Raw genomic sequence first — 16,989 nt, 5'->3', positions numbered from 1 at the left:
CTTATGTTTATGTTACAAGATTTACTTTATCTAATTAATATTTTATAACATGACTCAACAAATGTTTAAGCCAATTATTACAATCATAGTATCTAATTAATATTTTATAACATGACTCAACAAATGTTTAAGCCAATTATTACAATCATAGAAAAATCATACTTACTGTTGGCCCTAAATCCCAATTTATTAACTAAACACATAAGCCCAATGTTGCATAAGCCCAAATTAATCAAACGGGGTGGATTATAGTTATTTAACGTTAAAATCGGATCCTATACCTACCTTATACTCGACCCTTATAAACTCAATAAACTTATCTCGCTCTTGATCTACGACGACAAGTTTATTGTAATTAAGTTTGCACAATACACAAAACTCGCCTCACAAAACTCCTGGTAAGTTTAAACCATGCAGTATATTTTCCATTAGTCAACTGAACCTTGCTATGATGCTACTTCTTTTAGGTGGTACGACGTTTTTGGGAATAAAATGATCCACGGGCCGCTATTAATGCCTTGCAGAAATTGCCAGATCATGATGTATGAATTCCAAATCCAAAGGTACTTTCTGCATCTTCAGCGTTTACATATTTATGTACAATATTTAATAAATTACACTAGTGATTAAATACGTCTTATAATTTATATTGATTTTTTTTCTAGGGTAAAATGTTACAAATAAAATTCTCAACTGGGTATTAGTTATTGTCCTCTACCATGCTCTCCTACAAATAAGTTGAATTCAAATGTTCTATTTAATAAAGTAAATGAATTTTTATTAAATATAAACATACTTAGACAGTTTTAGTTTTTATATTCAGCGGTTACGTCTCACACAGCATGTTCACTATCTCCTACAAAGTTGGGAAATGGAGTTTCAACTGCTATGGTAGTGGCTATGACTCTATATAATGTATTCTAGATACCACTTCTCAAGTGCATTGTTTATTGTGTTGCTAAGTGACTCTTATCATGGATAAAGAATATAATCATCACACAACTCTCTATAACGAGGAGGTACGTCAATTAATTTCTTTTTAATAAATAAATTCATAATCACAACCAAAGTTATAAGTATTTATCCATGAAATTACTTTCAAGTCAACCGAACCTGCCCCGTTTTGAGTCATACTGACAAAACAACCTGTTAACTTTTTTTTGAGTTTTGACCCGTTACCCAACCCATTAGTCTTACCATCTCAGGGCATAGGGTACACCGCAAGCAACTCGACCCAAGAAGCAATTTACGCAACCGAACATGGCTTCGCGGCCGGAATGAAAACTTCTTTATTCTATTCGTCACAAGCACGTTCATGAGAGCTTGTTTAAAATAAGTTTTTATTTATTTATTTATGCTTCAAGAACTTATATTAATAAACTTTCAAGACTAAAACATGTCTTTCGTTTACATTATTATCAGGTGGATTTATGCCCGAAGGCCTCGAATGACAGTTCTATTGTCTGTGTTCACAATTACTATTAAAGGGCAAAATTCTCTGCGGTACTCTATTAGTAATTATTGTTAATTCTAATAGTAATTTTAGAATCAAAAAGTTTGCCCTGCTTGTGATACTATATGGCCATATTTTAGCATGACAAAATGGATGGACTCGGTTGGATAGGGCAAGGGGTCCAAATGGGTTATGAGCATAATGAGTTTTGATTGAGACATGTTGTTTTTAAAAGTATCAATTTTGTTCGGGTAAAACAAATGTTGGTGATTTAAAATTGGGTGACACTCAAAATGGTGAAATCGTCTTTGGTCATGGCTCATTTCCTGATCAAAATTAGAAATATATTCAGTGATGACTTTTCAGGCTGGGTTGACATTTTTACTCTGTGGATCTTTTGGATGCTGTTGACCAAAAGTCAAAAATGTGATCAGAGTTACTTTGAGTTTTAAGTGTCAGATGATGAATAAGGAGAATATGCTTGAAGTCAGAATTTAATACTATATTGGGCTACAAAGAATGCAAAGAGAGTTATATTAGGAGTTGGCCATAATTATTTTTCCCCAACTAATCTGGTGTTATTAGAGTATTTTAGATCTTGTAATTTTTACTATTAACTTATAAACTTTTACATATTTAAATTATTGAATCTTACGGTTAACATATTAATATTATTGAATTAATGTAGTCACATTCTCGTGTTGATATTCCCGTTCACCGGACGGGGAAAATACTAGTTGATACAAGTTGGTGATGTGCATAAACGGGCCGACCCCAAAAACCCGATAAAAATAACTGGATCAACTTGTTATAAGTTGTAACCTGAAACTTCTTTAAGTGAGTTGGTGTTTGATCCTGAGAATATTTTTGATCTTAGGCCGGTCTGGGCCTAAACCTAATGAGAACTACTAAAGCATGAAAGCGCTGCTTGAGAAAAGTAAAATTAATGTTTCTTGCATATTCTTCTTTATGGGTAACTTTGGACAAGTAAATAAAATTAAATCAAAAGAAAAACCTTAAGTTGACTAAATATTATTTTGTTTGTGTCATCGAAGCCTTTGAATTCAAAACAACAAAAATAAAGTGATCTAATTGATGCCGTGTTAATCTCAGTTGGAGTTCGTATAAGTCGTATTCATCCCAATTTTAGTACCATTCGGTTCTTGTTTTCATCCCGGTCGAATCATACGCTTGTATCGTATATATGAAAAGGCTTTTATACTATATGATCGAAAAGATGCGAATTATTGTAATGACTTGGGTGATCTTCTTGACCCCAATGTGATTGATAATTGATAGTATGCTAAAAGTTTACTAGAATTATTTAAATGAATAAACATTACAGATTTTCAGGTCAACATATATGATATTACATGAGTTAAAACAGAATTACACATACACGATCTTTATTACGCATCCTTTATGTACCTTGGTGTTCCTAGCTATCAACTCGTTTTTATCAATCTACTTTCGGGTAATACATATGTTAATAGACAGGGCCAGCTCAATGTTTTTAGGGCCTAAAACGAGTTATTAACTCAGGCCTTTAAAAAATTCCCTTACGATTTTAATAATTGTTATAGTTAGATTGTTATATACTACTTATATATGCCTTCAAACTTGGTACATACATAAGTCTACAATCCAAAAACTAAAATAGGACAAGAAAGTTTGTGTACAAGTAAAACTGAAAGAATAAGAAAAAAAAAATAGCATTGATAGCTACACTTATTTATACGAAGTAAAAAAATGTAAATAATAATTAAACTAAGGTGGAAGCAAGGATTCGAAATAGTGTCTCCATACTATAGAGTTGAACAGTTGTCACTACATCAATACAACAATCAATCAACTTTATATTTATATATATATATATATATATATATATATATATATATATATGAATTTATGTAAAAATTGAGGACCTAAAATTTTGATGGCCTAATAAATAGTAAAATCCTCTTAAAGTTGATCTTTTGAACCCGCTTCAAGTCATGATAGCTAAACAATAAATCTTGGGATAGACAATCTGTAATACTTATATTAACTTTTCTTAACTTTTATACATAGGAAATGAGATTCAGTCTTTTACTACAAATTTATAAACCGAAGATGAAACGGTCGGTTAAAAAAATATAAGGTCTTGTATCAAATAGGTTCAAATAATTCTCAAGTACAAAAAATAATTTCGAACATTTCATATCTTAATGCTCTTGAACAATTTTGGGCGGTGGTATTTGCTCGTTTGATAGTAAAACAAAACAAACAAAGTTTCTCTACGATCAAGTTGAAATAAGAAGCGACAATTATGATATTTTGACATTATGGAACTATCATTTTATTTTATTTTGTACCGCAACTATCATTAAAATCGGTAAACTAGCAAGATGCTAGAGCCACAAATCACAAAATAAATTAAAAGTTGAATTTAAACAAATTATTCTAACGAAGAGAATTAACTAAAAACCTATTTTTAATCTAAAGAAACCCCAAAGACTTGGCATCCGTCTCCGATGTAACAATGCTCTAAAAAATGGCCTGTTTTTTGCCTTCCAAATGCTCCAACAAACCGTGAATATAATACCATGAAGTGCTTTCTTCTTTATACCCAATGGAATTGTTTTATGAATTTCGAGAAGATCCCGGACCTTAAAGACGAAAATAGGGAAATATGACGCCCAGAGCTAATGAAGCTTCAAACTTAATTTGCGATTTGGCAAGAAGTGAGTGTATGTTCTGCCGATCGTATTGATATCTAACTCTCTTAAAGATGGAGAAAGGGAATACTTATTATTTTTGTATGCTTTTTTAGTGATTTACTCAATGCTAATTATATTTATGGTTATTAGATAATCTGGATATTTTGATTTGCAGTCAGTTTTTAGTACTGGTGTCTGAATAGTGACGTCGTATAGAAGCTCATTCTCCTATCCTTGAGGCAAATACCTGCACGCAAGATTGGGTTCGAAAGAGAAGAAAGGAAATCAATGAAAATGAGGATTTAGAAAATCTTGGCGAATTGCAAAGGGCATTTTCCTATTGATTAATCATAGTGTTAATTACATTGGGATGAAGCTTTAGAATTGTCATATGAATTGTTCTGTTTCAAAGTTGGAAAGTTTGAAAAGATACAAATTATTTGAATGATTAGATTGATTATGAGATGGTTATGAATTCTCTTCGTTCTTCTTACTTAAAAATGTAATGAATTATTTTTTTAAAAAACAAAAAAAAAGTGTAAAAGTGATTGGGCGCCACGTGGCGCATAACGCTCAGGGATGAGGCATTATGACTACACCCTCTTCTTGTAAAAAATCATAACTCTGACTGGATGTCACGTGACGCTTAACGCCCAAGGATGAGGCATTATGACTACAAATGGTCTAAAGTTGACAGCCCTTATTGGAGCTCGAAACACCACTGACCCCATGCAAATTTGGCAACCCGACCTGAGACCAAGTCCTTGCTCTACCGGGATCAAATAGCCTGACACAAGTGGACCGACCCATACTATGATGTAATGGTCCAATCCTCGAGTTTGATTTTGTGTGGTTTTTCGTTTCAATTTCATTCCAGTTCGGTTTGGGTTTGACCCATAACCCATTGCACACTCTACGCACTAGCTAGTTTTACTTGCATAAGTGTCAACCTCAACCTCTATATATAAACAGTGTCAATATAGAATGTAACTAGTAAGACTCAACTTGCACGTTCTGGCGATGACATGACATAATTTAATTGGTATCTGTTTGTTTCATTATAATACCAATATGGTAGTTATTAACGAACGAGAAACCCAAAAACTAAAGTCGTAATACATCCAAATATGATGGCATTGATGGAACACTGTAAATATATAGCGAATTCATGTCAGTCGTAATACATCCAAATATGATGGCATTGATGGAACACTGTAAATATATAGTGAATTCATTCACATGATTAAGTGACGATATCAACAACAAATAATGTGTGTGTGTTAACATACAAATTGAATTATGATCATACTAAGCTTTTAATTGATAAAACAATTCGCAAGTTTCAATTATTCAACTGGTTATTCATAATTTTGTCACAACGTGTCTTCTATTCATAATTTGATTCACACGGAGGTCGAATAATATAAACCTCTTAGTAAATTATTATCACACACTACATTTTTTGTCACAGCGTGTCTTCTACCAAAATTGGTCTACAACCCTTAAGAATGGCAGTGAACCCGAACCCGATGAAAATACCCGATACCCGATATAATTGACCCGTCCCATTAGGGTATGAGATGGGTCTGGGATTAGTTTTTAAATTTTTCACGGGTCTGGGACGGGTATGAGATTTCTAATATACCCGATTACCCGATAATATAGACCCGTTTACCCGATTATATACCCGACATAATTATATATACACACACATAATAACAATAAAAAATGGTATTTGTGTTCAATTGTCCTTTGTGTGTCTTCCATGAATATTAAAATTATCTTATATATATATATGGGTTATATTAAAAAGAAGAAGTTTCCTAGAAAGACTAGGAATAAATCATAGCAATTGGATCATGTTAATCAATGGTTGAGATTTAAAATTACCAAAAACCGACATAGTCTCCTAGAATTACTCTTTCACCACTATAACCGACATAGTTTCTTAGAATTGTTCTTTCACCATATGTTGTAATGTCACTTGTCAAAAATCTATTGGTTCTTACCATTCTTAGAAAATACTTTATTTTTATTTGAACCCTTATATATATATATATATATATATTGTATTACATCCCGCCACTCACTCATCCTCTATAAACTACGTAGATTTTTTATATATATTGTTTGGTATAATTTTTTCTTTTTGTTGAATTGAGTGTATCATGAAACTAGAAAAATATTTTTTTTTGTATTTTCAAAACCCGATGGGATTTGAGCCGGACATACCCGACGGGTATTTTTAATAAACTAACGGGTATACCCGTAACCCGCGGGTATACCCGATACCCGATGGGTATTTACCGATAAATACCCGACGGGTCTGGGGCGAGGTTTTATAATCGGGTCCGGGTCTGAGAATACCTAGACCCGTCCCAAATCCGACTCATCGTCATCCCTAACAACTCTGTGTTAATTTAAGATAATAATAATAATAATAATAATAATAATAATAATAATAATTCATTATCCTTAATTCAATAATTATTTACATAGAAATGCAAAAACAATGATTCACCTCATCACCACGTGTGACTACGATCCGATCAACCGCCAAAACCCTCGGCTGTGCATCCCTCTTCTCTTTACACGTGTGCACTTACACCATCACACGTGTCACTCCCTCCTACATCTTCCACTCTTTCTTCATCACCCAAACTCCTCTTCACCTCTGCAACTACACTTCTCACACACCAACTAATTGTTCAACCATGGGACAGAATCTGGAAACAAGATCATTGCTTGATGAACTCAAAAGCTTCGACCGAAAAGGCGGTTTGTTCAATTTAGGGCATCCCTTGTTGAATCGCATGGCCGAATGCTTTGTTAAAGCGGCCGGTGTACGTATTAATTCTTCACTCTTAATTTAATTACTCACGTTTGTTGGTACATACCAGTACCGGTACTATTTGCTCATCCCTATTGCATAATATATTAATTGGATTTATTATTTTTGCAGATTGGAGCGATTCAGGCGGTGTCGCGGGAAGCGTATATTACGATTACGGATAGTGAGTAAACTAACCGTAATTTATTTGAATTTGTGTAGTTTTGAAGATTTACAAAAATTGGTTGTTGATTTATAGGTGGAGACTCGAGTTCTATCCCGCCGGAGATTCCTACTGGACACAAGAAGCATCGGTTTTCGGAGCTTAGAGGTATAAATAATTAGTTGAATATACATCATTTTAAATAATTATGGAGCATGGTGTATATATGTTTATTTTGTCACTTATGAAACGTTACGATTATAAATGGTTATTGTTGCAGGAGAAACAAATCGAAGCTCTGTCGAAGCGCTGGTATGTTTATTCCTATCATTTAATTACTAGGTTATTTCTAGACGTATCAGGTTTTAGGGTTATTACATCTTGGACCAGTATGTTTTTTATGTTTACCATTTTTTTAGAACTCTAGCCTGCTTAAATACCAAGTTCACAATTTCATTATAACTTGTATTTTTGTTTACAATTAGTTGGGTCGACACGTAAGCTCACTTATTAAAAGCTTTCTCATGTTTTACAACAATCATGTTCATCTAACATGTTTGTTTGGTTAAACGGGTTGTATTCTCCTTGAGTATCTAAACATGTGCACCTGCTAGCTTGTTTACTGTTTACAACATGTTATGGCTTTTGCTACAACCCTCCAAACATTTAACACTTCATAACTTGATTGCAACCAAGGGTGAAGCTTGTATTGTGCCCTGCTCCGGCCATCCCATATTTTGCTCAGTAGTGTAAATTTATGTGTGTTCGTCTAAATTTTTTTTTATTTACAGTGCGCCCCTAGTTTATATGTAGTACAAAAAATTATTGTCCGAAACTTTTGAGCCCCCCCCCCTAGTTTATGAAACTTTATACACGTATTGAGCTCGGTTACCCTGGGGTTTTCGTCCAAGCTTCGCCACTGACTGCAAATCTTTGTACTTGTTCAACTAAATGAGTTCAAGGGATTGTACTTGTACAACCTGTTTTAACTGCTAACGCATTTAGCTTTTACGACCTGTTTTAGTCCATTTTCCGAACTTGCGAACTCTTCTAGTATTTTAACATGTTTACAACTTGAATAACTTGATTGTAGCATGGCATATCAAGACTTGTTTAGATAAATAACAAAACTTGAATAACTCGATTATAGCATTAGCATGTCGTGTTCGATTTTTGTGTTTTAGTGAAAGTATGGCGGTGTTAGGATGTATGATTTTAAAATGAATTGGATTTTACAATTCAACAATTTTCACCAAAGAACGAGTAAATTACATTTTCAACATCTCCATTATATGAATTAAAAGCAGTTCTGATCGATGTCTGCAATTTTATGCGTTTAAATGTTTTCAGATCAAAAGCACAGGGAAGGAATCACTACAATGGGGTAAACACATGATCAACAATATATCTAAATCATAACTGTGCTATAGATATTCTTACAATCAAATGTATCACCGTCTCTCAGGTTTGGCTGCGGGCATGTATTCAGGCATTACATATGGATTAAGAGAGTCGCGTGGAGTTCATGATTGGGTAAAGCGATTCAAAACTGTGTTAACTACAATTTCATCCATGAGACTATTGAGTCCGAATAACAATTGGAGCGTGATAAGTTGTGGTTTTGTGTTTGTGTGCAGAAAAACAGTGCAATGGCAGGAGCTGTTACGGGTGCGGCTTTGGCGCTAACATTTGAAGATTCTTCTCATGAAGAAGTTGTGCAAGGTGCCATCTCGGGTGCAGCTATATCCGTGGCGGCTAATCTTCTCACTGGCATATTCTAGAGCTTTATTTTCATATGTTGTTTCTGAATCATATTTTTTGTGCATGCAACATGAGGTGTGTATAACATTTCTGCATGATTAGTGGCTTCAGATGTTTTCATGTTTTTTTGTCTTGTTATAATTTAGGAGTGATTTGGTTGGCTGCTAAAGGGTAGTTGAGGGAGTAGTTTTTATATCATATAAGAATGTTGGATATGAAATATAGGAAAACGTTTAGAAAAGGATATTCTTATAAAAATAAAATCGATCAAATAAGCAATCCGAATGTATGTAATTTAAAAAAACCATAGAAGCATCACCGGAACATACTATGGTCTATGACCAGCCATTGTTATTCCCGCCCTTCAAGCTATGGTCAGCCGTTGTCACTGCAACATACAACCACTTAACCATAGGAGGTCAACGGGTGGTGGTGGCGCATACAGAGTGGTGAGAGATTGCATATAGTTGCTAGCAAATGTTACTATTTTTGGTTCGGGCTCTTAAGTCGTGAGAGATCGAGTTCACTTTGGTTGAAAATTTTCAATGTTAAAAGTGGTGAGAGGTGACAATAGTTGCTAGCGAGTGAACTTCTTCAATCTTATTTAAGTTGCTAGCGAATGAACTTGTTCAATGTTATTTGAGTGGTGAGTGGTGGTATACACTTGCTAGCAAGTGTAACTATTTTGAATTCTGGTCTTTTTTAAGTGGTGGGAAGAGAGATCGAGTTCATGGTCAAGTTCACTTCAATTGAACTTCTTTAATGTTATTTGAGTGGTGAGAGATGGTAACATATATAGATGCTAGTTGTTGGGTTTATGGAGGCTTAATTGGGTCCGATAGAAGACATCTTTGTGGCAAATTAATTAAATGAATACTAGTGGCAGACCTGACCTGTATTATTTAATTATAGCACATTATTAGTTTCTTGGAGATTAAGTTGTAAACCATAATCATGTATCTATTTATGCTTAGACTTGTACTTGTAATCCCTCATCACGAGTGAGGCAGAAAGCAATAATAAAGTATCCTGGTTGCAGCCCGTGGACGTAGGTCAGCCGACATAACCGCGTAAATCTCGCGTATTCATCTTCGTTTATATTTTTCTCTGCAGATTTTTTGTGTTTGTTTGTGTGTTGCAATACCCGAATCCCTAACAGTGGTATCAAGAGCCGAAATTATGGTTACATACCAGAGCACACAATCGCTAGAGAGATTGTTTGGATCAAACTAGGATAAAATTTTTGGCAGCCGGCCATTAATTGAAACCTAGTTAGCTTGATTGGAGTACGGTACCCACACCTCTCACATTTACATCATAATAGAAAAAGCGGTTAGTTTTTTTTTTTTTTTTTTGTTGTTGTTTTCGTTTGCCAAGTGTTCAACAAGAAAAAAAAAGTAAGAAAGCAATTTCTTTGCTTTTACACTTAGGTAGCGTTTGATATACAGGAATGGAGGATGAAATGGAATGACCCATTATGATGGAATGGAAAATAGTGTGTTTGGTTGACCAAATGAATGGAATGACCCATTACATAGTCCATTCCATTCCCTCTAAAATACCTCAATTTCATTCTATCCATACCCCATGTTTTTTTTTTCTTTCCATTCCCTCATTCACCCTACATCACCTTCACCACCCTCCCAACACCACCACCACCCAACATCAACACCCACCACCACCACCAACCACCGCCACCACTTCCACCTTCTTCGCCCATTATTGCCACCACCCACCTCTACCAACCATCACCATCGGTGCTAGCCACCCAGCACCGCCAGCCACCTGCCGCATATACCAACCATCACCCCACAATCACACATGCCGCCTACCGACACCGCTGTCACTACCACCACCATCGGCGTCCACCGCCGCCACACACCCACCTCCACAAACCATCGCCATCAGTGCTAGCCACCCACCACTTCCAGCCGACCGCCGCATCCATCAATCGGCGCCCCACCATCACGCACGCCGCCCACCGTCACCGTTGCCCACCACCTCCTCCACTGTTACCGCCACCACCACCTCCACCGTTACCGCCACCGCTCTCACCACCACCACCACCACTCACTACCATTTTAATTTTATTATTTTTTATTTTTTTCTTTCCTACCAACAATACAAAGTAATGATTCATTTCATTCCCATGTTGTAACCAAACATTTCATTGGAATGGTAATAACCCATTCCATTCCTTTGTCCATTCCATTACCACGTCCATTCCATTCCGTCGTCCATTTCATTACCTCATACCAAACAGACCCTTATTGTTTGTTTAGTTGAGATAACCTCCACTGCCACCGTCATAGTATTATATATATTGATCATAGCCATTACCTTTTTTTTCTAGCAAATTAGAACATCGATCAACAGGAACTAAAAGCAATTATATTGCTTTGTTTTTTTAACCATCTATGATCAGAAAGAAACCTTGGAACATAATCGCGTTGTTAGTTCCTTTCAGTTTCTGATTATTAATTTGGTTTGGGGTTGGTTTGTGAGTTTGAAGTGGTTTTTTTATTATTATTGGGTTTTGGCGTTTATCGGGCAGTTTAGCCGGGTGGTTTTGTTGTGGTTGTCGGGGTTATGTTGTTTGTCTGAGATTATTTTTTCTGATTTTGTTACCGAGATCCAAAGTCGGAAATTCTCAGTTTGAGAATTTGGCTGAGAGCGGGAAACTTCAGATTGAGAAGTTTGATGGTAAAGACTTTGGTTGGTGGAAAATGCAAATTGAGGATTTGCTAGTTCAGAAAGATTTGGACATGGTATTGGGTGAAAGACCGGAGAAGATAAAACTCGATGAGTGGGAGACTTTGGATAGGAAAGCCAAGGCAGTTATTAGATTGTCGTTATCGAAGGATGTTGTGTTCAACATCTTGAAGGAAATCACAGTGCGTGGGATAATGAATGCATTGTCTAATATATACGAGAAGCCTTTGATAGCTTATAAGGTTTTCCTGAATCGTAAATTGGTGAATACGAAGATGAAAGAAGGAAGTTCAGTTACAGTACACATCAACTAATTAAACTCGATTTTGTCAAGACTTGGGTCAGTTAGTATCAAATTCGAGGATGAGGTTCAGGCTCTACTACTGTTATCGTCCTTGCCAGATAGCGGGTCAGGAACTGTTACAACGATTACTAGTTCAACCAGTGAGTTCACTTTTGATGGGATTCGGGATCTTATTTTAAGCAAAGACGTCAGACGATGAAATTCAGGTGAATCATCAAGTGATTTAATGTATGTTGGCAGAGGAAGGAAAAATAACAGAGGTAGTGGGAGCGGGAACAGGAAAATGAGTCAGTCTAGGACTCGGAAGGATGTGGTATGTTGGAACTGCAATGAAGCGGGACACTTTAGGAATCAGTGTCCGAATGATAAGAATGAAAATAAAGAAGTCAACACTGCAGAAGAACATTCAGAGGATGAGTTTTTAGTTCTTAGTGTTGAGGATAATGTTGATTCATGGGGTCATGGATTATGGTGCTTCATTTCATGCTACCCACAACAATGAAGCATTGCAGAATTTGAAGGAAGGTGATTTGGTAAGGTTAGACTGGCGAACAATGATGTTCTTGATGTTACGAGCATGGGTGACATGAATTTAGTTACTTCAGCCGGTTCATGGACCTTGAAGGATGTCAGAGTGATTCCAAGCTTAAAGAAAAAGTTGATTATCGTTGGGCAGTTGGATGAACAGGGACATGAGGTTAAATTTGGGAACGGGCAGTGGAAAGTTGTGAAGGGAAATATTGTTATTGCTCGAGGAAAAAAAAGAGGGGTTCATTGTATATGGTTAGTTTATCGTCTAAGGAGTGACCAACCCAGTTCAGAAGAAGACCAAAGTCCGGTTCACAGAGTCTAGTGGGCAGAAGAAGGTTTGTTTTGCAGGAGATAAATCCAGAGCCACATGTCAGATTCAGGTTGAACGTGCTAGAAGAGGTTCAGAAAAACCAGTCAGAGGTAGGGATGTTCAAAACCGGATATCCGAAAACGGATATCCGAACCTTTCGGATAGTGAAAATCACTATCCGAATCCGAATTCGAAACTTCGGATATCTGAAGTTCGGATATCCGATCGGATAGTGAACCGGATATCCGGAAATCTAAAAATAAAAACCTATTTTAAAATTAAACTTACAAGATCTCATGGATCTAAATTTTCCAATCCAACAATCTAAAATAAAAATTGTTCAAAACACATACAAACAAGCAAACAAAACAATCCATTGTTCAAAAGAAACCCAATCATTCTTTCAAAATTAACAAGTTTCTTGAACAATCATCTTGTATTTAAAAGCCATCTTTAACATCATCATTCCATATATCCATGCCAAGTGACGAGGGCCGGACTGAAGTGGTGGTGGCGGACCGGTGGTAGACGGATGTAAGGCCCCGTAACCGGTGCCCTACGTTGGACGTTGGATTTTGTAACGATTCCGGCAAATTCAGGTATACCCTAGCCAGAATATACTATTTACGTGTTATTTAATATTGAATATATGAATTATAATGTGATTATACGAGTATATAAGATTCTCAGTACGAATTATACTCAAATGTACAACTAGTCGTATCGGAATTACGATTAATCGATGAACGGTTATTGAAACCCGAACGAATCGGGAATTACATTATAGACGAAATATATAATGTTTAGTGATGTTTACGAAGTATTAAAGCTTCGGGATAAGGGAATTATAGCACAGAAAAAGGGATTTCGATTTATTAGTACGTCGGTACGATAAACGAAACCTTTAACATCAAACCAAGCAAGAGACGATCGATCAAGCCGAAAAAGATGCACAATTACCGACAATACGAGGTGTTAAGTCATTAAATGTCATGGTTTAAGTTTTTAAAGTTTTTAAATCAGTTTTATATAAATTTCATTTTTAAGCCGAAAAACGACCGTTTTGGCCTCGTTTTGAGCGGAATTAAACGTTTAACCGAGAAACGAACTGAACCAGATTATCCACAACATTATCCGGATTACACAATCCAAATGTGTGGCCATGGTTTGAGATGTGGGCCCCCCCCCCACACCACAACTAGAACCGGCCCTATGCACACACACATACACATTTCATTTTTCTTTTTTTCTACACTCCAACTCCACATTCCTCTCAACACCCTTCAAAGTTCATCCAAAAACCCAAGTTTTAAGCAAGAATCATAAGGTATAAACATGTTATCATGGTTTAATCTTGCTTTTAATTCCATAATCTTGAGAAAATGAGGTTTCAAATGAAAAATGGGTGAAAACCCGAGATGAAACCGATTCTTGGAGGATCAAGTGATGTATACAAGTTATACAAAGGATCTTGGTCCAAGAAAGGAGTTAAAAGAGTCAAAAACGAATTTTTACGGTCAAAATCTTTGTTTTGATGTTTTAATCGAAACCATGAAAGAAATGGCTTGATTGTGGGTATAACTTGCTTGGTGTGGTGTTGTTGTGCTTGTAAGTGTTGTATCTAGTGGCTAGCAAAGGCTAGAAACCAAGATCTTTGCGATCTAACGCTAGAAACACAAAGTAGTTCGGTTTTCGTATGATTTGTGTGATTTGGACAGATTGTGGTAGGCTTAGATTTGGGTCATGAAATTTCACAGAGATGATCTACACATGAAAATATGAGATCTGTGAAATTTTGGTAATTTTTGGATAAAGGATGAATATTTGGTGAATTTAATGCTCAGTTTTGGCTAAAAATGGTGAAAAATAGCTAAACATCATGAAAAATTCTGGAAAATTTAAGATAAGCTTTTTATAACATATAAAAGTCACACACAAAATTTCAGGTTCATTGGAGAAGTCTAAGTAGGCTTTTCGGTAAAACGAGTTCTAGGGATTTCTAGCTCGGTTTGGGTGAAAATGGCATGAAAAATGAGTTTTTGGTTCTGGAAAAATTACTGGGAACCATATGGATGGCAGGAGTCATCTCAGAAAAATTTGGGATTTTTCTAAAGTCTTTTGGTATTTTCGTCATATTTGGTGTTTAAATGACGTTTAAAAATGGTTAAATAAATCTTAGATATAAAAATTAATTCTGGAAAAATTTTATAAAATTCCTTACTGTCAAAATATGGTTTGTACAAAATTTCAATGTCCAAGACTAAACGGATATTTATTTGTGCTAATTGGAACTTAAAAACAAACTTTTAAAGCTTAAAACGAGTAAACCGGCGAAGTTCGCCTAAGCGAACTGACTGGTGCATAAAAACCTTAAAAATGGACTATTTTCATGAAACTAAGTTAATCAAGTAAAAATAAATCATCCGAAAATAATTCGGATGATTTGGGTAATTTTACCCGATTTAACCGTTTCCGGTGTATTAAAGACGGAAACGGGCCCCGCGGCCAAACGGGGTGTCTAACCGAGCTCTAATTTCACCACTTTAATGAAAATATCAATAACAACTATTTTCAGGGTGTGTGTGGTCAAACTCATTTTTGAAAACATAAAGACGGATAACCGTGCTAGGCACGCAAAACGAAAAAACAAACTAACGGTAGTTTTGACCAAAGAACTCTAAGTGATATCACAATCTAAGTCCTGAAAAGTATTTCGGGGTTAACATTGTCCCCGGATCGAGTACGGTACTGGGTTAGCAATGTCCCCAGACGTACCGGTTAACACGAATTTAAGTTATATTGTTAGAAATTGTGTAGTAACGATTTGGGGATCGTATTACAGATCTGTACCAGTAGCCATGCACCGTAGTACATCTTGCTCACAGGAATGTGAGTTTTCACGAGCCCCTTTTACTGAACTGTTTTAAATATTTTCCCGGGGCGGAAAGCATGTTTTTATCAAAGTGTTTAAGTACATGCTGATCGCATGGAAATGAACGTATTTATATATGTTTTATTGTACGGGAATCGTACGGAAATGTACTAAGATGGTAATTGTCTGAGTTACTAACATTGTAAGGCCCCGCAACACGAGTGATTAACTGAAAGCCGGTAGAGTGTGGATAGTACTATTGGTCTGACAAACCCAACTGGTCCGGCATGGATTTGCTGATGTTTCCCAGCCAGTTGCACATGTCTATTTTGGGTGTTATATATATTTTGCTATGTAATGTTAGACATAGCGGTTTGGGGCAGTTCCGTGGACGGGGGATATGTCAATTGTGTGTGATGGTCAGAGGTTTCACTTGTGGGCTCAGCATAATTACATCGCTAATATATGATTTATTATAATAAATTGTCAATGTTTATTTAAATCAGTGAAACTCACAAACTATTCGTAGTTGACCCGTTTTCTTTACATGCTTTCTAGGTACACCCAAATTGGAATGAGTGATACGTGCTTGATGATGTGTGCTATTTTGTGGAAGATTAAGGATCTATATTTTGTTTTAAATATGTTAATGTACTATCGGTAAAACTTATGTGATAACACCTAGATGGTAACGAAACTCGGAACAATGTAATTCACTTAAATTAATGTAGTGGTGTTTTCTTTATAAGCAATGCTGTTGATATCAGATGTGTCTGTTGCATCCCGTGTACGTTTCCGCTGCGGTTACGGGGTGTTACAGATTTACTCATAAACACAGTTTTACAAATCAGAGTTTATTAAAACTTTCGCGGAAACGTTAACTTTGATCATTTAACACAAAAACATAACATATTTTCTTTACAACGTAATATACATCATATTTAAAACATCAATTCTCTTCTGTCTTCAGATGCCAGTCTTTCAATCCATGTCATGCGCCCTCCTCATGCTAGCTCATTAAACACATTCACCTGCGTGCATACTAAAAGTCAGCTGCGCTGAGTGAGTTCTAATTAATCATGCGTCATACAATTCAATCTCATACATTTCTTTCTGTATCCGAAGACACGTATTAATACCTTAACCTATAAATATCCATAAGAGGAACATCACGTAATATCTAATAAAACGACCATTACTAATACCCATGCTATATATTCTCCATAGTAGGAACACTCTATATACTTTCCATCGAAGGAACACCCTATATACTTTCCATAGAAGGAATAATCTATATATATTATCCATAGAAGGAACACTATACTATCCATAGAAGGAACATTACACTATCCAT

General features: G+C 35.8%; 1 protein-coding gene across 1 annotated transcript; it reads left to right on the top strand.

The window, feature by feature from the left end:
- Positions 1–6,847: 6,847 nt before the first annotated feature.
- On the top strand, positions 6,848–9,034 carry LOC143558424 (outer envelope pore protein 16-2, chloroplastic-like). The gene is made up of 7 exons (XM_077047263.1): positions 6,848–6,995; positions 7,115–7,166; positions 7,242–7,313; positions 7,426–7,457; positions 8,496–8,529; positions 8,611–8,678; positions 8,783–9,034. Exons 1-7 carry the CDS (start codon positions 6,867–6,869, stop codon positions 8,924–8,926), a joined length of 531 nt encoding a protein of 176 aa, XP_076903378.1. The 5' UTR covers positions 6,848–6,866; the 3' UTR covers positions 8,927–9,034.
- The last annotated feature ends 7,955 nt before the right edge of the window (positions 9,035–16,989 follow it).

The sequence above is a fragment of the Bidens hawaiensis genome, unplaced genomic scaffold (assembly GCF_021521415.1).
Source record: "Bidens hawaiensis isolate Kalapana, Puna unplaced genomic scaffold, B.hawaiensis_p1.1 tig00019456_1, whole genome shotgun sequence".
NCBI lineage: Eukaryota > Viridiplantae > Streptophyta > Magnoliopsida > Asterales > Asteraceae > Bidens > Bidens hawaiensis.
Note: the sequence above shows the minus strand (reverse complement) of the source record. Positions and strands in the feature narration are given on the sequence as shown.

Bases quoted from the DNA above. Each gene is read 5' to 3' on its own strand.
- LOC143558424 (XM_077047263.1), top strand. From the start codon at position 6,867: ATGGGACAGAATCTGGAAACAAGATCATTGCTTGATGAACTCAAAAGC. The intron at 7,314-7,425 runs GTATAAATAATT...TTATTGTTGCAG, and splicing joins TCGGTTTTCGGAGCTTAGAG to GAGAAACAAATCGAAGCTCT. The intron at 8,530-8,610 runs GTAAACACATGA...ACCGTCTCTCAG, and splicing joins GAAGGAATCACTACAATGGG to GTTTGGCTGCGGGCATGTAT.